Source organism: Culex quinquefasciatus, chromosome 3 (genome assembly GCF_015732765.1).
Source record: "Culex quinquefasciatus strain JHB chromosome 3, VPISU_Cqui_1.0_pri_paternal, whole genome shotgun sequence".
NCBI classification, from domain to species: domain Eukaryota; kingdom Metazoa; phylum Arthropoda; class Insecta; order Diptera; family Culicidae; genus Culex; species Culex quinquefasciatus.
Window position 1 is genome coordinate 162,752,458 of NC_051863.1, and position 20,202 is coordinate 162,772,659.

The window sequence follows — 20,202 nt, forward strand, 5'->3', positions numbered from 1 at the left end:
GGGGACACCGTTTCGGACTCACCTGTTTGCCGTCGACCTCGATGTCCGCGACATAGTTCTCGAACACGGTCGGCACGTACACCTCCGGGAACTGGTCCTTGCTGAACACGATCAGCAGGCACGTCTTACCGCAGGCACCGTCCCCGACGATGACCAGCTTCTTGCGGATGGCTGCCATTGGTTCTGCGGGATCGCTCAAGAAGGCACAAGAGTCACGTGATCAGCCCCCAAGTCGGGATGATGATGACGAAGATATTCGTCGGAATTGTACGACGACGGCGGCCGCAACAGCAACAGTAGGCCGTGCCCGTGTTTGTGTGTGTGTGTGCACGCGCGCGGAGAGGGTTTACGGTTGTCGTAGTGACGGCGGCGCGTCCACGATGACACAAACACACGGACCGGAGACCGGACGACGGACACGACGTTATTTGCCGAGACGGAGCAGAGAGATATTCCAATCAATTTTCGGATTTTTTGGAAGCGATTTTTTTTTTTTGCGTTCGCGTGTTCGTTACGGCAAGGAAATTTCCACACCACCGGACATTTTCCGGAACATCAGCCGAGAAAGAAAGAAGAGATGAAGAAATTGACCATTAGAACTTGAATTATTTCGTTATTATTCGACATTTTTTTGTCTGAAACACACACAATCTTTTTATAGCTTAAAATATTTTCTTTGAAAAACTTTTCATCGTACGCACACGCACAGAACACACACACACGCACGCATCGCTCAAACACACAGAATGAAAGTGAAACACTGTTCCTGCTTACTTTGATTGCTAAACCAAACTCTAAACGAGTTATTTTCCCCTAATAAAAACTATATTCCTCTTCCCGAATTTCCCCCTGATAAAATCACACACTTTCAAAAAAATCAACTCCCACTACTTTCCGCTTAAAACAACACTAAAAAAAGAAGCACGCGTCAAAAATTCCCGGCTTTCGGTGGAGGATTTTCACTCTAAAGACACAACTTTTCCTCACGGATTTTCCTCCGGAGTAGACCGCGGCGGACCGTTTTTTCTTCTTTCTTTTTTTTCTCTCGGAGCAGATTCCGACGACGACGACGACGAACGGAGAAACAACGCCTTGACGGTGTGAAATCGGCCTCTGACTGAACGGGAACGGTTGCTGAGAGAGCGAATCGGCACTGCCAGGAAAATGAGCCTTTTCGCGGAACTCGGGAGAGCGAGAGAGAGAGAAAGAGCGGGGCAGGGTTCGTGCTCTCTCAAAAGAGAGTGAGAGATGGAGGAATTCTAGTGAAGTTTTTCGTAGAGGTCGATGTTGGGAATTTAAAAAATATATTATTTTTTGCATGGATATATTAAAAGGAATCATAATTCTTTTAAATTTTAACATACAAATTTAAAATGAGAAAAAAATAAAGAGCATTATTTTTTTTCTTATCTACAATTTGATAACTTGAAATACAGATTGTTTAAATTGCATAACACGTTTGTGTAACCAATCCTCCAATTTTTATGGAAACTTGTGGGCAGAGCTGAAAATGTCAGGGGTCCTGACGCGAAAATCGACGACGCATACACGATTTTTTCAGATCCATTCACTGAACCGCAAAACCGTGACATAAACAAACCCGACTCAGTCGTGAGTGCCCTAGCTCACTGAGCAGCTGCAATGCGAGGCAGTAGTCGACCAACGCTCATTCGACGTTTCACGCACACACATAAAGAAACAAGTTTTTACACAAAAGTTGGTATTTATGCGTGGAAATGTAATTTTGAATATAAGTTATGGTTGTTTTAAGTGTTTTGCACAGTCTAGAACCATTCAATTGTTTAAAAATAATCAAAATAGTGTTTAGAGAGGATTTTACGAGTCAGTCATACGACACGAATTGAGTGAGTGTAGCTCATTTTTTCACGTCTCTCATTCTCCAGCAGCCGACCGGCACGAGTCAGGCGGCAGTGGTTGAACGGACACAGTAGGCTTACAGTCACATGCTAGCAGTGAACTGACATTTTGGTTTGCTTCATGTGTACGCTGGGTTGGAAACATTTTGCAGGCCTGCTTGTGGGAATGGATGGCGAAAATTGGGTACTTTACTGGTTTCTTCAAGTATCGAGAAACTAAAAGTGAGAGTGTGTCGAGGAGTGTGTGCGTGCAACATGGGCTTCATGGTAAACTTCACAGCAACTGCACAGCAAGTTAAACTCCATGTCGCAGATATGGCAGCTCGATACCAAACGTGTATGCAAAGTTTTTAGGAAAATATAGTTCAGACTCGATTAACCAAAGTTTCCACTATCCAAAGCTTTCTATGAGACATTGCGACGTTAACTTTGAAAAATATTTGCAACGGCCTTACTGAAAATTTAGTTGAGCAGATTTTTATAAATCTACAGCTTGTTTTTTTAGCATACACTGGTCAAACGCACTTTAACAACTTTTTCTTATTTTACAGTTTCATACAACATTTTCGATAAAATTTTGTTTTTTTTTCTATGGATCTATCGACGTCGGACATTAAAGAATAAACTGATCAGGTGCAGCCAAGGGTGCAGTAAACTCCCCCCCCCCCCCCAAGGAATGTGACCAAGTGCGTACCTTGCTTATCCTTTTGAATGCCGCGTGTTGTGGCGTTTCATACAAGTGCCCCTACAAAGTACAGTATGTAAAAAAAAGTATTTACACCCCTTGGGCACAATGCACATTTTGTCATGAAACATGTAAACAATTTAAAGTTTGGCAGAAACCTATTGCTACGTTTTGTTCAGAAACTCATGCCGAACATGTAGCTACAAAAAGCTCATGAAAAGATGATTTCTATAAAAAGTTATATAACAAATACTATCAAAAAAGGTGCAAAAAAAGTTTGTACACCTTTCGAAAAATTAACATAAATAAAGCTATTTGTTGACAAATCACCATACGTCCAGTCTCCCAATTCCAAATAGGCATCCTTGACTGATTAAAAAAATAATTTGGATTGATTATAAAGTTTACTAACTACTTAGTATAATAGTTTATATAACTCTGGAAATCTATATATATATAAAATTTCGACGGATTTGTTCGAACGCGAATCAGTTCAATACGGAGCGTCGGATCGAGGTGCTTTTTGTTGCGTTGGTTTCGTATAAGCCCAAGGAAGGTTCTTACGCCAACTAATTGACATTTGGCGACTCTGTAACCGATTTCGGAGCATCGGCAAATTGTATGGAGAAAGTTACGTAAAATCATATTTTGATCACAGGAGACTGAATAGGCAAAAAATCTAAAAACGTCAACAAACGAAAAAAGGCAGAACGAAGTTTGTCGGGTAAGGCTTGTTCTATATAAAACTTCAACCTATGTGGCATTGGAAAGGAGCATAAAATTTCCGATCTTTTGATACCCAAACATGTAGATTTTCTATGAAACCTACGTTTTTAAATACCTAGGTAAAAATGTTGTTATGGTTTCGTTTGAGCAACCTGCCAAAAATGCATGGAATTTCGTAATTTTTGTTCTCATGTATCAAACTTACTTTTTGCTCAGGTATTTAAAAACGTGAGTTTTATAGAAAACCTAATTGTTTGGGTATCAAAAGATCGGAAATTTTATGCCCTTTCCGATGCCACATAGGTTGACTTGTCAATCGTGGACCGTTTCGGATGCCGGCGGATTTCCCGACGACGTAATTCCGGGTTGGTACGAAATTTCAACGAAAAATCTATTCTATCGATACAAATACCCCCAAAACGGTGTTATACCCAATCCAAAATGTTTATTTAGAAATTCTATGGTAATATATTGACATTTAGTTAAATTGAAAGTTTGCAAAATTGAGTTAAAATAAGTTTTCTATAAAATTTCCAGAGTTATATAAACTTTTATACTAAGTAGATAGTCAACTTTATATTCAATCCAAATTATTTTTTTAATCAGTCAAGGATGCCTATTTGGGATGGACTCATGGTGATTTGTCAACAAATAACTTTGTTTATATAAATTTTTCGAAAGGTGTACAAACTTTTTTTGCACTTTTTTGATTTTTGTAGTAGTATATTTGTTATATAACTTTTTATAGAATCATCTTTTCATGAGATTTCTGTAGCTACATGTTTGGCATGAGTTTCTGAACAAAACGTAGTACTAGGTTTCTGCCAAACTTTAAATTGTTTGCATGTTTCATCACAAAATCTGGAGTTTTTTTTAAAAGGTCCAATAAACCAAAATTTCAGTTTTTGCATTTTGGGTGTTTTTCAATACCCCTGACTCAGGGCGGGTTCAAAAACACCCAAAAAGAAAAAACTGGAAATTTGGTTTATTGGAGCTTTTCAAAAAAAACTCCAGAAATGTGCATTGTGCGATTGTGCCCAAGGGGTGTAAATACTTTTTTACATACTGTATGTACAAAGTACATACACGTATGCGACTGTCGGTGGGTTTAGAATAAATTTATCTGTTAAGAAACACCGAGAAATTAATTCGCAAAACTCATTACAAATATAACCTTTCTCAGAAATTCTTCTAAATTTTAGTCATTAAATATTTTCAAATACATTCAACCTTTTGAAAATTACCTCTCCGAATTTTCTCTCTTGCTCGCACACTCAAAAAAATCCACACGTAGATGCTATCTGAAAAATCACGTAACCCCGATTTTCCCCTCGCAAGGCTTGTTTTACGTGACACACGTAAAAATAATGTGAAAGTGTACCGGCAAAAAAATGTTTTCACATTGAAGTTACGTGAAAAACCTTACAGTATTTTTCCACTAAGATAATTCATGTAGCTTTTATGTGTTTTGAAATGTAACTTCAACGCACCTTTTTTTCTCGAGTTCGCCAAATTTCTACGTGATTATTTTAGTATGAAAATTGACAGCGTACGGGTAAGACCTGCTGCCGGACTGTGTTCGTAAAACTTAAGTAAAAGATGGTAAGTTGTATTCAGTTTAAATTGTTTCTTTTTGCATAATTGATGTTTTTTTTTTCTTCAGAAACCCGCTTTCTGGAAGACGCATTCCTTTTCCCTGTGGCCTCTGGAATTCTGGCCGGTGCCAACATTTACGAATCCTGAAGGACCCCTAAACGCGATCCCGGGTTCTTCGGTCGAAATGGTTATCAAGACCGGAGCAACCATGATGACGCCACCGGAAATGTCACGGACGTGTCCATCGCCGAGTGTGTCCTGGAGTGCGAGTACTCGTTCCAGGTAATGGGGCTGGTGTCCAACTTTGAACCGATCGTCTACATCGGTACTTTGCGGTCAGCTTCATGCCGACCATGACAGGAACAGCAGTTAAACGTGGTTGGTGGACAAAGCGCAGGACTCGACTAATTGTAGATCTCGGGGCATTTTTGTTGGGAAGAACATAAAGTGTTGTGCGTTGCATAGGTGAGATTGTCCATAAGAAAATTATTTGTTGATAAATAAAATAAGTTATAACAAACTACACTATATTTCTTTTTAATTATATCCGAAAATAATAATAATGAAATAGCCTCCTAAAACTAAAGAAAATCATATAACGTTTACTACTACAAACATGTAAAATCAACGATTGATTCACTTAGCTTACGTGAAACACGTAGAATCAACGTGAAATGATCTGGCCAAGCAAATTTCATTCCTACTAGCGTCACCTCGTAAAAGCTACGTGAAAACTCTAGTGGAAAAAAACCACATAGCTTTTCACGTAACTTCAACGTGAATATTTTTTTGAGTGCAAGGATGCACTCAAAAAAACATTCACGTTGAAGTTACGTGAAAAGCTATGTGGTTTTTTTCCACTACAGTTTTCACGTAACTTTTAGGAGGTGGCCCTAGTAGAAACGGGATTTGATTGCCCAGATTATTTCACGTTGATTCTACGTGTTTCACACGTGAAAGCTAAATGAATCAACCGGTGAGTTTTACTTATGCGTATTATTAGTAAACATTATTTGAACTTTATAGTAGAAGGTTCCTGTTGTATGATTTTTTTTCAAAATAGAATAAAAAATAAATGATATGGTGTAAAATTGTTTATTGACTAATTAGCATCTTCGGAACAATTGTGTTCTCTATAAAAGCATGGCATAATAAACTAACACATAAATTAGTTTCACTTTCTTGGAACAAACAGATAAACACATCCGGACTTCCCAAGATTGAGTTTAATGGGTTCGTGCGCAGTTTGCCGATTCCGTTGACCTGCATGGCCGGAACCCGTTTCAAAGTCGTTGTCTTCTGCCTTGACCTTCTGGCGGCGGAAATAACCCTGACGTAGCAGATAGTTGTGGTACTTTAGGGAGGTTTGCGTTTTGGAACATATTCGACGCGAACACAACCCCAGCTCCTTGACCTGGAACAAGTGGTGCAATCCGTAGTTGCACTCCTTCGAACCACACTCAGGAATGGCCCACAACTTGTTGGCTATGTCCCCTTTGGTGGCGGCAAGATCCACAGTACCACCAACCATGGCACCGACGGAATTGAAATCGACGGCGAGACTGCCAAGTTGTCTTCGAGGAGTCCTTCAGGTCACCGGCCGTCGGATACGAAAATTCAGGGTCCAGTAGTTGTTTTCTGCCAAAATAAAAAATTAGTTGTTGAAAATAAATACTATTAACCTAATTAAACATACCGTTTATGACATTTAACTTGCACAAGATCGGCAGCAGGTCTTCACCGTACGCCAACAATTTTCATACTAAAATAATCACGTAGAAATTTCGACCGAATGGCGCACTCGAGTCTCGTTGAAGTTACATTTCAAAACACATAAAGGCTACATGAAAAAACCTAGTGGAAAAATACTATAAGGGTTTTCACGTAACATCAACGTGAAAACATTTTTTTGCCAGTACACTTTCACATTATTTTTACGTGTGTCACGTAAAACGAGCCTAGCGATGGGAAAATCGGGGTTACGTGATTTTTCAGGTAGCATCAACGTGTGGATTATTTTGAGTGTGGGCCAAATCCAAGATGGCGATCAGAGTGCAAACATTTGTTTTACTCTCGCCTTGTCTCTCTCCCTCTCATTTTCAGCTCTCACGATGGCAAAAGGCCTTTTGGAGGTAACTCACGGAAAATGGTTAACGTCGCGCAACCGAAAGTTTTGTGCAAGTCAGAGAGGTTAAAAGAAACAGAGGTAAAGAAAATAACAGCAAACTCAGAAAACTTCCCTGCTACAGACTTTGAAAATATAATAATCGGCGATTCTGATGGTTTTTGAAGACGTTTAATAAACAAAAAAAAAGTTTTTGTTTTGCTTTTTTTTTTATCTTTGATAAAAGCATGTCATTTTTGTGATTGTATGTAAATATTTCAAAGATTTACTTAGTAAAATTGATAATTTTAATGTCAACAAATTACAAACATAATAAACTACACTCTAACCAAAAATCCCAACTTTACGAATTTTTCAGTTCAACCCATATAACCATTTTTATGGTTGTAGTATTTACCTGAACTCAAAAAATCGTATGAAAAGTGGGATATTGAACTCCGAAAATCATGATTTTTGGTAAGGGTGAAGACTGTTATGTCTGTGTTAGGGAATCGCATTGATTGTCAATCAATTTTCTTTCGGCTGTCAATAGAGTTATCTAAGCCCGAGCTCACGCACACTAGCACCCCATTTGTTTTGCTGGCGGGTACAAAATTTAACCTCAATCTTTTTCGTGTACGTACACGCAATACATGCGCACGTAGATAACTCTATAGAGAACCTTCTCAGGTTCTCTAGCTGTCAAAATTCGATGAAAGAACTCGGAGCGCTGAGTGCTTGAGTGACGCGAGTGCCACCAGAAAGAGCAAGGTGAAATCGTAGGAAGGTGTGCCATCTTGGCTCGATGTGTTGGTGTGAAAGACGTGAACACCAATACTATCAAAAGCAACTGCTAGAGGGAGAAAGATGAACAACATTGGCTAGGTTAGGAATGGATGCGGCGGCCGCAAGCCAGAGGAAAGAAAGGACGGTATGAGTCACAACAACAAAAAGTTGTAATGAATTTGACAGATGGGTCCTAATTTAGAAATTTGCATTTTCCTGCTTAAAATTCAATGAAGTAGTCAGCATAAGATTTAATTAACCTATTTTTTCTGAGCTTAGGACAGATATATAGAAATTGAACTTGTGTATGTAATTTTGTTTCGAACACTGTGTTAAGTTTTGAACGCTATTGTATTGTTGTTTTGCAAATGTAATTAGACCTAGAATTAGACTTGTATTTCACATTTTTTTTATATTTTAGAAAAAATAAACTAATATTATAATAAATCCAATCAAATCTAGCTTTTTGAGCTAGTAGACTAACGACTCATTATTGGGTACTACATGTCTATGCGTACAACAAAAGAACTCTTCACAAGGAAATCGTTTTGCCATTTGCATGCGCGCATATGCAATTCTGCCACCCCCATCTTTTGTGTGGTCGTCGCATGGATCGGAACACAACCACACACACACACATATACACGTGTGCACACATTCGCTATGCGGGAATGGCAATGACCTTAGCCGAAAAGGAAAGACTTGCGCCAGGCCTGCTGCCAGGGAAGCCTTTCGAGTGAACCTCAGGGTTTTTGAATGCGTATCGTATGACAGGTGTATGGTTTGGTTCTTACAAACCGTCCTGCGCTTTTGACAGATCATGTTGTCAAACTTAGCTTACCTTTGAAATTGGTTGGCTTGATAGTGTTTGACATTGAATGTTTTAAAATATTCGAGTCACACAGGTGAGATAAAACCAATGATTGTGGTTATTTTAAGGTGATTGGAGACGGGCTTGCAAGAACAATAAGAAAAGAAACACTATCGCGAATCGCTACCGGAGTGACATAAGGCATACAGCGACCAATTGCATCCAGTTAATTGAAAGCTTAAAACGAACCTCACTAATTAAACAGTTTAATTGACAAACAACTACTAGAGAGCACATCACCAATGTATACGCTACCGAGGAAGGAGAAAAGAGGCAAGAAGCAGGCGGTTTTTAAAAATAGATCCAGCGAAATGAATGAACTAACTAAACTAAACTAAAAGGCACATGGCCAAGGGACGAGAGACACACAACATACAAAAACACACATATGGTTCAGCCAGGAAAGCTAAGCAAGCAAAAACGATAATAATTGAAGCAATAAAGCCGCGCTCCACAACACTCGCGACCTGGGATGGGGAGCATACGCGCAAGAAGAAAAACTTGTGGGTGTGTTTGAAGAAGAAAATTATAAATATAGAAGAAGCAGAGAGCACAGGCGTACTGTCTACCGGCTATTACCGAAATTAAAAAAGCACCAGGCCTGCGTTTTTTAAATCTCATCCCAGTCTAGCATTCTTCTTCTGGAGCATGTCGGGAAAAGTTGCAAGCTCTTTAAACTCATTAAATCGCCAAAATTGTACGATTATCGGATTTCACTTCCATGAATTCTCACTTTTCCTACCTTTGGATCAAGTGGAAGTTGGGGTAGCTAATCAAGAAATGCCGCTTATTGGTTTTAATCTAATGAACAAACAGCATTCGCTCGTGAATCGGTCGTTATCAGTTTGGTAAAGTGGGTTTTTTAAGCTTATGGCGGTTTCAACAAATAAATTCAATGCTAATTAACTGTAGCTGTCACAATATTGACTCTGATGTAGAAATATATGAAAATTTGCTCTACACAAAAATATCAACCAACTGTATTTTTTAGAACTTTTATTGAAACATGACTAGAACTCTACGAATGAATCAAACTCAGAATATTAAAATATTCAAATAGGCAAGACCTTGTTTAAAATAGGTACATTACATGTTTAAGATTTGGTTCGAATTAAACTCATTATAGTCACAAATCTACTTCTCCGCGAAAATTCCATCTTTTGCGATGACCATCGAAACCCCCAATAATGCTTCAACTATCAATCCTTGATTAGCCTCGAATGCAAAGTCTGATTGTTCGCCACCGCCTTATCGGCTCACAAAGCAAAACGCGCCAAACGCGCTTAGGTCACCCGATTTTCGGTATGTTGTACAACAACAACAGCCTCATACGAATTACGATCCGCTCCCAAAGGTTTCCAATTATCAGCGCGCAGCAGATAACAACTCCACCACGGCGGCCACACTCTGCGCTCGAGCTCGCCAGAAATTAAATCCATCAAAAATTACTCAACCATCGCTCACAGCCACGGCGGCGGTGCGGCGGCACTTCCTCGAACAACACCAGCAACTTGTTCAACTAGATTCCGAACAAAACTTGGACGCTGCACGGCACATATTGAATTTCTAGTCTGTTTCCTCGGCACAATTGGACGGGAGTCTCGCTGCGCACCACCACCTGCAAATCTCTTCAAGTTCCTCAATTTAGCAGCCCGAGTAGTAGCGAGATACCGTTCGGTGCGCGGTTTCCCTTTTCGGACATCCGCTCAAAACCACACGACGATGGATCAACATACTCTCTTCGGTATACCTAAAAGCTGAAGCTGTCGAAGAAGCAGGTGCGGCTCCACGAGAGCAGTTCTCTACGGAATCGGTCTTTTTTCTTTAATTTTAATTTTTGTATTTTTTAATCCGGCTGAAACTTTTTTGGTGCCTTCGGTATGCCCAAAGAAGCCATTTTGCATCATTAGTTTGTCCATATAATTTTCCATACAAATTTGGCAGCTGTCCATACAAAATGTATGTGAAAATTCAAAATCTGTATCTTTGAAGGAATTTTTGATCGATTTGGTGTCTTCGGCAAAGTTGTAGGTATGGATATGGACTACACTGAAAAAAATTGATACACGGTAAAAATTTGGTGATTTTTAATTTAACTTTTGTCACTAAAACTTGATTTGCAAAACACTATTTTTAATTTTTTCATTTTTGATATGTTTTAGACATAAAATGCCAACTTTCAGAAATTTCAGAATGGGCAAAATCTTTGACCGAGTTATGATTTTTGAATCAATACAGATTTTTAAAAAAATCGAAATAATCGCAAAATTTTCAACTTCATTTTTCGATGTAAAATCGATTTGCAATCAAAAGTACTTTAGTGAAATTTTGATAAAGTGTACTGTTTTTAAGTTATAGCCATTTTAAGTAACTTTTTGAAAATAGTCGCAGTTTTTCATTTTTAAAATAGTGCTCATGTTTGCCCACTTTTGGAAAAAATATTTTGGAAAGTTGAGAAAATTCTCTATATTTTGCTTTTGTTGATACGACTTAGTTGCTGAGATATTGCCATGCAAATGTTAAAAAAGGAAAATTGATGTTTTCTAAGTCTCACCCAAACAACTCCACCATTTTCTAATGTCGATATCTCAGCAACTATAGGTCCGATTTTCAATGTTAATATATGAAACATTCGTGAATTTTCCGATCTTTTCGAAAAATACTTTCAAAATTTTAAATCAAGTCTAACATTTCAAATGGGCGTAATATTGAATGTTTGGCCTGTTTGAAATGTTAGTCTTGATTTTGAATTTTTGAAAGTATTTTTTCGAAAAGATCGGAAAATTTCACAAATGTTTCATATATTAACATTGTGAATCGGACCTATAGTTGCTGAGATATCGACATTAGAAAATAGTGGGTTGTTTGGGTGAGACTTAGAAAACATCAATTTTCATGTTTTTTAACCTTGCATGGCAATATCTCAGCAACTAAGGGTCGTATCAACAAAGTCCGAAGAAGCAAAATATAGAGAATTTTCTCAGCTTTTCAAAAATATTTTTTTCAATAGTGGGCAAACATGGGCACTATTTTTAAAAATGAAAACTGCGACTATTTTCAAAAAAGTTACCTAAAAAGGTTATAACTTGAAAATGGTGCACTTTTTCAAAAATTCACTAAAGTACTTTTTGATTGCAAATTCGATTTTACATCGGAAAATAAAGTTGAAAAATTTTTGCGACCAATATTTCGATTTTTTGAAAAAATCTGTATTGATTCAAAAAATCATAACTCGGTCAAAGATTTTTTGCCCATTCTGGAAATTTCTGAAAAGTTGGCATTTTATGTCCTCTAAAACATATCAAAAAATGAAAAATTAAAATAGTGTTTTTTTGCAAATCAAGTTTTAGTGACAAAAAGTTAAATTAAAAATCACCAAATTTTTTTTTATCGTGTATCAATTTTTTTCAGTGTAGTCCATATTCATACCTACAACTTTGCCGAAGACACCAAATCGATCAAAAAATTCCTTCAAAAGATACAGATTTTTGAATTTTCACATATCATTTTTGTATGGACAGCTGCCAAATTTGTATGGAAAATTATATGGACAAACTAATGATGCAAAATGGCTTCTTTGGGCATACCGAAGGCACCAAAAAAGTTTCAGCCGGATTAAAAAATACAAAAAAAATCGAATGACCGAAATCTCAGAGAATTGCTCACGAGGAAACGAAATCCACGTTAATTGTTACTAACTTTCTCGAGTCTCTTCACGTTTATACGTATGGGTCGTCGCCGTTTGGTGGAAGTGCGAATTTTACGGGCACGACGACTTTGTTGTTGCGTTCGTCGACGCAGCTTATCTCCACGTCTCCAAGCGTCGAGACAACGATGAGGAAGATGATGGAGTTGTTGCAAGCTTTTAACACGCACGCCACCTCAAGAGCGTGAAATTCAATCCATTTTGGAGCAGCTATCGCCACAGCGAGTCGGTCGGGTTTCCACCGCTTGCGTGGGAGTTGAGGTTGGTCATGCCCGGAATGTTGAGTAATCTTGATTCGTTCGACGCACACTCCATTGTCGAGATGTCTACGTTTCACCGAACTCTCTGGTCTGAAGTTGTTGTTGTATCAATCTGCTGATGTCATGAGCGATAATCCGGTTTAAAGTGCATCCAAAAGCGATCATCTACGTGGTCTCTCGGAATCTTGGCTGAACATGGTCGATCACAATCAGCTTGACGAGTAAAATCACGATTAGTGCACTCCTTCATCTCGTGCCTTATGTGCATACCGTCTCAGCTGGAGATGGAATCTACACTCCCATGAAAAGATGCTTCCTGGTTACGTCAAACTCCTTTGACGTTTTGTTGGACAGTGTCCACTGTACGCTTGTTAAACATTGGCTCTTGTTGACCATTTCTAGACCGCTGGTGAAAAGTTCAAACTCGCCAAAAATGTATATTTTGGCTACATCTGTCAACCGTACGCTTCTGTTACCCTAAACAGTCATCACCAGCGCCGTTATGTTCGCAGGTGTCAACCTTCAGATGATTTCGTCTTAGCGTGTCTTTCTTAAAGAAGAAAATTCAATAACCCTCTTCCATGCAACTGTAAGAAAGGCTCCATTTCGTCTCTAGATGATTTGAATCGCGGTTTTAATTACAGTTTATATTTGTCCTAAAAAACCTCCATGGTGGCGTCGTACAAGTACTACACTATGAGAGAGGATTTACTACTTGAGAAGAAGTAAACGGATACTATTCGGGGCAGCGAAAAAGGGTATAAAATTGCCCAAACACTCACACGCTAACACGTAACTGCACTCACACCACAATACGTCTAGTAAAACAATACGGGAAAAGCGCATTATCGCCTACTGCAGCAGCGTCTACTACTATGCTACTAGAAATAATCAGAGAGACACAATACAACAACAAAGAGTGTGTGTGTGTGAGAGAAAGAGAGATAGAGAAGGAAAACAAATACCTGAATTAGTTGGGGCAGAGACGCATGAAATACACCACATTACTTTACTGCCGTACACCACACATGCAAGAGCGGGACACCACTATATAGTAGATATAGGTATTTTTGCGATAGACAGCGGCAGCAGCAGTTGTTGTTGTTGATGGTGATGATGATGTGGTTGTTGTTTTGGTTGTTGTCTTCGGTGGTAAACACGTAAACGCACAAACACGAGGAGGCGAGAGCGAGATAGTATATATTTATATAGGTTTGTAGAAGATAGAACAGGACACAAAAAAACACTGGCTGGTTGAGATGATAACTTTTTATAGGCTAGAGAGAGAGAAACAGTTTGGATGTGTTGGTGTGTAAGTTGTAGTAGGCTACAAGTAGGCTGATTCGGAGAGAAAGAAGATACCTCTTTTCTCTTTTCAACTTTTCAGACGTTTACGTCGCCGACTTCGATTTCGTGTTGCTCAAACTGGGAAAAATATTCCTAACTTTTAATTTGTTTCACCAGTTCACTGTATCAACAAAACAATAGAAATACTGGATTGCACAAAAGCTAGACCCGCACACACGTACACACACTGACAAAGCCAGACGTTCAAACAACACACGCGAACGCGACAACGCCTTCTTCGATCAATGTGTGTGTGTGTGCAGACACACAAGACAATTTTTTCCTGGTCTTCTGTCAAACAACTTTTTTCCTTCTCAAATTTCCACCTTTTCCCCTTTTGGAAAATCACTAATTTTCGAAAAAGGGAAAAACAAATTCCTACAACACACCTTTTTTCCTACCGAAATGCCACGCACACACACACGTACACACTTACGCGCACTACAGAGTATAAAAAAATAGCAGGAGACTTGGGAACACACGAGAGCGACCAGCGGAAAATCGCACGATCTTCTCCAACGCTCAGACGCAGACTGAAGTGCTCAGTGCCTGCTCTCGCAAGTTCAGACAGGGCAGCCTGCGAAGAATCCGGCGATGGAGTTGGAAAGCTGCGACTGTTTGGTGCTGTCTCCCTTTCACGTCTTTTTCTGGCATGTCCTGTTGCTTACGTGTGTGTTGCGTGAGTGAGCGAGAGAGAATGATAATAGGAATAGCAGCGCGTATGTGTTAGTTTTATTGAATTGAACGAGTGAGATGGAAAGGTGTTTTTAAAAAATATATATGTATAACGTTCAGTTGTGGAAATAATGTATATTAATGAAACATTCAAATAAAAACCTGGTTTGAAAAAAATAACATAATAAATTTAAATTAATAGCAAATCTACCACAAGCTACTTGACAAGCTATTTTCTAGATAAACGAAATCCTACGTCAAAATTTGAGTGCCTGCACACCTTTTGCTACGAATATCTTGTAAAATGAGAGTTTCTTTGGTGAGTGCCATGAGTGCTGAGTGACTGATTGTCGATTTTCGTATCAAGGTTTTTAAGCAAAGATGGCGTTTGAATGGTGAACGTCCCAAAGGTCAAAATCGCTCAGTAGCACCAGGGTTGCCACAAATACAGATTTATCTGTATTTTACAGATTTTTGAGGTTATGAGGTCATACAGAATCTGTATATAAAGAAATACAGATTTTAAGAAAAACATACAGATGTACAGATTTTCCCGATTTTTTATTTAAATCAAATAATTTTAATTCTTTAAATATTGTTTTTTTCAATTGCTGGATGAGCCCAAACATTAAATTTTAGATTGTATAGCATTTTTATGCATTAAAAAACAATTAAGAATATTTGGTTTTTTGAAAAATGTTTAAAAATGTCAATACAGATTTTCTTCCCCCTGATACAGATATATAGATTTTTGACCCTCAAAAATACAGAATCAAATGTGGCAACCCTGACAGGGTTGCCACAAATACAGATTTATCTGTATTTTACAGATTTTTGAGGTTATGAGGTCATACAGAATCTGTATATAAAGAAATACAGATTTTAAGAAAAACATACAGATGTACAGATTTTCCCGATTTTTTATTTAAATCAAATAATTTTAATTCTTTAAATATTGTTTTTTTCAATTGCTGGATGAGCCCAAACATTAAATTTTAGATTGTATAGCATTTTTATGCATTAAAAAACAATTAAGAATATTTGGTTTTTTGAAAAATGTTTAAAAATGTCAATACAGATTTTCTTCCCCCTGATACAGATATATAGATTTTTGACCCTCAAAAATACAGAATCAAATGTGGCAACCCTGAGTAGCACCAACATTAGAAAATAAAATGTGGATGTCATACATGCACTGAAAATACGCCACCCTTTTTTTCCAAGTGACCAAACACTTGAATGATTCAATTAAACCGCATCTTAGATCTAATTTGTTTGTGTTTCAATTTCAATCTAATCCATTATTAAATTCAAGTGTTTTGGCGATTGACTTTTTGGTATTTTTTGACACCTTATTTTCATTCGTGTGGCTCAAAAATTTCAAGTGTTTTGCTCATGAATTTGCCCCACTGTGTTGAACTATTCAAAGTGATGAGGAAAACACTTGAAATTGATCTTGTTTTGATTTGAAATGCAGTTTCGCGACAGCTTCATGAGACTTTGCTTTGTTTCCTCATTTGAAAGTTTTGGCCGTCCGGTGTGTTCGTTTTTCGCAGACCGCGTGAGTTCGCTGCCGCCATGTACCAGACCAGTAAATTGCCTGCCCGGTTTGTAACCGCGAAGATGAGCATCGCCACAAGACTGCGTCCTCGGGTTCGAGCTCGGTATGGCCAGCGGAAGGGCTTGGTCTCCCGGATTCCCGGATAGAAGCCAACTTTTGTGATAAAGTTCCTTTCCGGACCCATTTGGTGAGTGGGGAGAGAATTTTTGTTGTGGGGTTTTGTTTTGATTTTTGTGTATTTTGTATGATTCACAGGAAGGATGCGAAAGAGCTGCAGATGCCGAACCAGGAAGCGGTGCCAGTGAGAAGCAAGATTCGGATGCAGGGGCCAATCTATGCGTCATTCGGATGGTCAAGGCACAGTTTGAGTCGATGGAACCACCGCGGTTTCACCAAAGAGAATTCCGCATCAACAAGAAGATTCTCCAGTGGCCTCCATCTCCGCCGGCACCAGTGTTTCACTCGCCGACGCTGAGGAACCTCCCAGGAAGCAGGCACGAAAAAAATTACAAAATTTTTACACATCAAGTTGTTCTTGAAGTTGTTAGAAAATAAAAGCAGCCAAAAAAATTAATTGCGCAACATCTTCTTTATTTAAAAAAAAATCGAAATCCATTTCTTTTACATGCAAACATGCATTGATTATAGAAAGAAAAGCTATTTAAAACTAATAAATATAATATAGTATTTCATGTGACGCAACACGTCAAATTCAAGTGTTTTGCTATTGAAATGACAGTATATTTTGGTGCCCAAAATTCAAGTGTTTTGCGATTGATATTTGAGTGCTCTGTACAGCAGGGTCAGATCATGTGATCTTCGTAATGTTGGCACCACTGCGTGATTTTGATATTTCGGGCGTTCATCATTCGAACGCCATTTTCGCTTAAAAATCTGGATTGTAAATTGCAGAAAAGAAAGTGAGGTTAATTTTTGTCCGGCCAGCAAAATGAAATGGTGTGCTATTGTTACATTGCGCGCGCCACAAAACCAAGCAACTCATCATTATCATTGAATAAATTAAGTATTTTGTCTTCCTTAAAAATCCAAAACACAAAAATACAAAAAAAAATACAAATAAAAACAAAAATATAAAAACTAAAGCTGAAAGAAAAAACTTTAGTTAAAATAGTTACAAAATCTATATTTTAAAAATTCTAAGACTTAAAAATATCAAAATTCTTTACGATGCAAGGATCAACACCATTAGACATTCTTTTGACGCTCATCTAGAGAATAAGTCCGAACAGATCATGGCTCTCCTTTCCCGCGCACGAATGATCGGTAGAAGGAAACTCAAAAAATCATCATTTCGATTATTCGCCGGAACTTCTATTTCACTACTACATTTGCAGGCAGGGATTTTATTCGGGATGTTCTGGAGCGTTTGTTTTGCGTGTTTTGCCTCTTTTCTCTTTCGCAGGTAAAGTAAGTTCATTAGAGAAAATTATTTTTTTTTGCGTTTAATCCATCCCTCAAAATTCGATATTTACAAGTTAATTTTTTTAAAGGTCGAAAATTCAAAATTTGGAAATTTCAAAGCATCCAAATTGAAATTTTAATAATGCTACAGTTGATTTTTTTAAAAGAAATTTCAATTACAAATAAAAAAAAAAGGATGAATAAAAAATTATAAAAAAATTTAAAATTCAAACTCAAAGATCAAGGAATATGTTTTTAACCTAATATATGTATTAAAAAATGTCTGATTTTCTGGTGGCAATTCAGAATTTAATTCTTTCAATTTGCATTTTGATTTTTTTAATACTTTTATTTTTTCTCTCAAGAACCTCCAACCCAGTCACGACTTTCTAGCAGGATTCTAGCAGAGTTCTTACAGAGCTGGATATTCTTACAGCATTCTAGTAGAGATATTCCACCGTTCTAGCAGGATTCTGGCAGAACCAGCTCTGCTAGAATATTTGGGCTCGAGCGCGCGCACCGTCATACGCGTTCAAACCAAACTGGCAACTTTTCTTGGAGGGGGTTCTTTTAAAAAAAAAAAAAAATTTGCATTAAAATGAAAAAAAGTGATCAGAAATGGTTTTTAATCGTGTTTTTTACCGTTGTACATAAAAATTTACATAGGGCTTTAGTACCCAATTTGATTACTTTTCCATTGTAGAAGATCAGATTCATTTACATTGATTCAAATTACTAAGCTAAACCAGACCAAAATCCATGACTAGATCCATGATAAAGCAGTCAGACCAACCCTCTGGCACCACTTTAAATGGCTAGAGCGTTTGACAGTCACCAAAACCTCGAAGAGCCCACGTAGTAGTATTATGGTACGTTGGTTTGAACAGCCAGTGCGGCACTGAGTGCCACACTCGTCGGTGCCAGTTTTGGTTCAAACGAACTTTCTTTTTCAGTGTGCATGGAACTCGCATGAAACAGAAAAAAATATCGAGTGCGGCAATAGAGATTCAGTTTCAAGATGGCGGCGAAACTTGTGCGGAACTAGCGCGAGTTTCTTCAAAGAAACACTTTAGTGAAGAGCCCACGTTGTTTATCGTGGGCTCTTCACTTATATACAGGGGTGCCAGGTTGCCAGATAAATCTGGCATTGCCAGATTTTTTGAGCGCCAATTAGAAAAAAAATAATTTTCTATTTCTTCCTCACATTGTTTTATTGACGTTTTTTTTTATTTTGTGAAGCTATAATGTATACAAAGTTAAAATACACAGTTTTTGAACAAAAAATTACTTATTACTTTGAGAAAAGTGGCTTGCCAGATTTTTCCCAGATTTTTTGCCAGATTTTTTACTCTTCAGACCTGGTAACCCTGCTTATATACTACTGCGTGGGCTCTGTGAGTGTAGCAGTATTGGTGTTGTCTGTTTGTTTACACCAAGTCTTCAAGAAACATCACTTTTTGTGTGTGCAAATCTGCTACGAAAAAAGATGAAAACTGTTGCTTCCGATTTACCGGTAAGATTTGCTGGGTAGTACTGGACCGGGGACTGGCCAAGTCCCGCTGTTGATCCTTCCGAACAACTCGCTGCAATCTCCGGCAGGGAGTAACCGACCAAGTGCAGAAACATCCGTGATTCCGGTGATTGTTGCGGAGCTGGTCTTTCCGAGCATCCTTCGATAACCTTCTCCAAGGACTGGCCCACTCCCGCTGTCGACTCGCACAGGCAGGGTTACCAGGTCACAATTTGAAAAATCTGGCAAGGCATCGATTAAAAATCTGGAAAAATCTGGCGGACAAAAATCTAACAGTTTTGAATAGCGAAGGGGTTGGGGGAAATAAATTAATCCAAAAGATTTTAGAATTAAGGTTAATTGACTGATTTTATGGCATTTTCTTTAAGAAAGACACGATCTATTTTTTAATTTTCAATTAAATTCGTTCATTTTAATCAAAAAGTTATTCAAAATGGGCATACATTGAAAAATCTGGCCAGAATCTTTATTCTGGCAGACACTTGAAAAATCTGGCATTCCCAGATTTATCTGGCAACCTGGCAACCCTGCGCACAGGGAATCGAAGGAATCGCATGCTTGTGTAGAATCCGACCTTTTGTGGACTCACAAGAAGTTCATCGCGAAGTGGTCCGAATAAATCTGAACTTTGAATTTGCAAAACCGTCTTCATCGCCACTTCGCGGGGCATTTATCCATAGTCTCTGGCGGATAGGGTCCTTCGGGAACTTGTGTTTGGAAATCCGTCCCGTGTCGTTATTTTTTCATGGAAATCATTTCAACATTATGAAATTATACCTTTGTTTACCACGCGGTTTGTTTATTTGCAAATTTTGACAGCAAATGCGTTCTTCATCTTCTTTGTTGTCTTCATGTTCGCGTCGAACATTTAGGTTTCATAAACATGGCCGTCGTGACAGAGGGCTGGTACAATCTGAAAAGTGTCAAACGAAGAAGTGTTAAACTAGCGGTGGTTCAGTGTAATTCTAGACCCCTCTTTTCATCTCACCAAACCGACGCCTCTGTCACAGCAACATTCACGTGCCGAACTGTCAGACTCAGATGTTTTGATTTTG

General features: G+C 38.3%; 2 protein-coding genes across 15 annotated transcripts in view; both read right to left on the reverse strand.

Moving 5' to 3' along the window:
* The window catches only part of LOC6053151 (ras-like GTP-binding protein Rho1), a 52,189-nt gene extending 37,687 nt beyond the window's left edge, over nucleotides 1–14,502 (reverse strand). The window contains exons 1-4 of one of the 14 annotated variants that reach the window (XM_038259037.1): nucleotides 14,395–14,501; nucleotides 13,974–14,079; nucleotides 13,577–13,888; nucleotides 23–183 (exon numbers count right to left, since the gene is read on the reverse strand). In XM_038259037.1, the coding sequence (XP_038114965.1) occupies nucleotides 23–183; nucleotides 13,577–13,616 (201 nt within the window). In that variant the 5' untranslated portion in view covers nucleotides 13,617–13,888; nucleotides 13,974–14,079; nucleotides 14,395–14,501. Of the gene's footprint in view, nucleotides 1–22; nucleotides 184–774; nucleotides 1,134–13,576; nucleotides 13,889–13,973; nucleotides 14,080–14,347 lie in introns of those variants that run through there. The other 13 variants (XM_038259033.1, XM_038259034.1, XM_038259045.1 and 10 more) reach the window with 13 other exon arrangements.
* On the reverse strand, nucleotides 6,036–7,189 carry LOC119768655. Its single transcript, XM_038259047.1, has 2 exons — nucleotides 6,581–7,189; nucleotides 6,036–6,522 (listed from the first exon to the last, which is right to left on the reverse strand). Exon 2 carries the CDS (start codon nucleotides 6,413–6,415, stop codon nucleotides 6,059–6,061), a length of 357 nt encoding a protein of 118 aa, XP_038114975.1. The 5' UTR covers nucleotides 6,416–6,522; nucleotides 6,581–7,189; the 3' UTR covers nucleotides 6,036–6,058.
* Nucleotides 14,503–20,202: the final 5,700 nt, after the last annotated feature.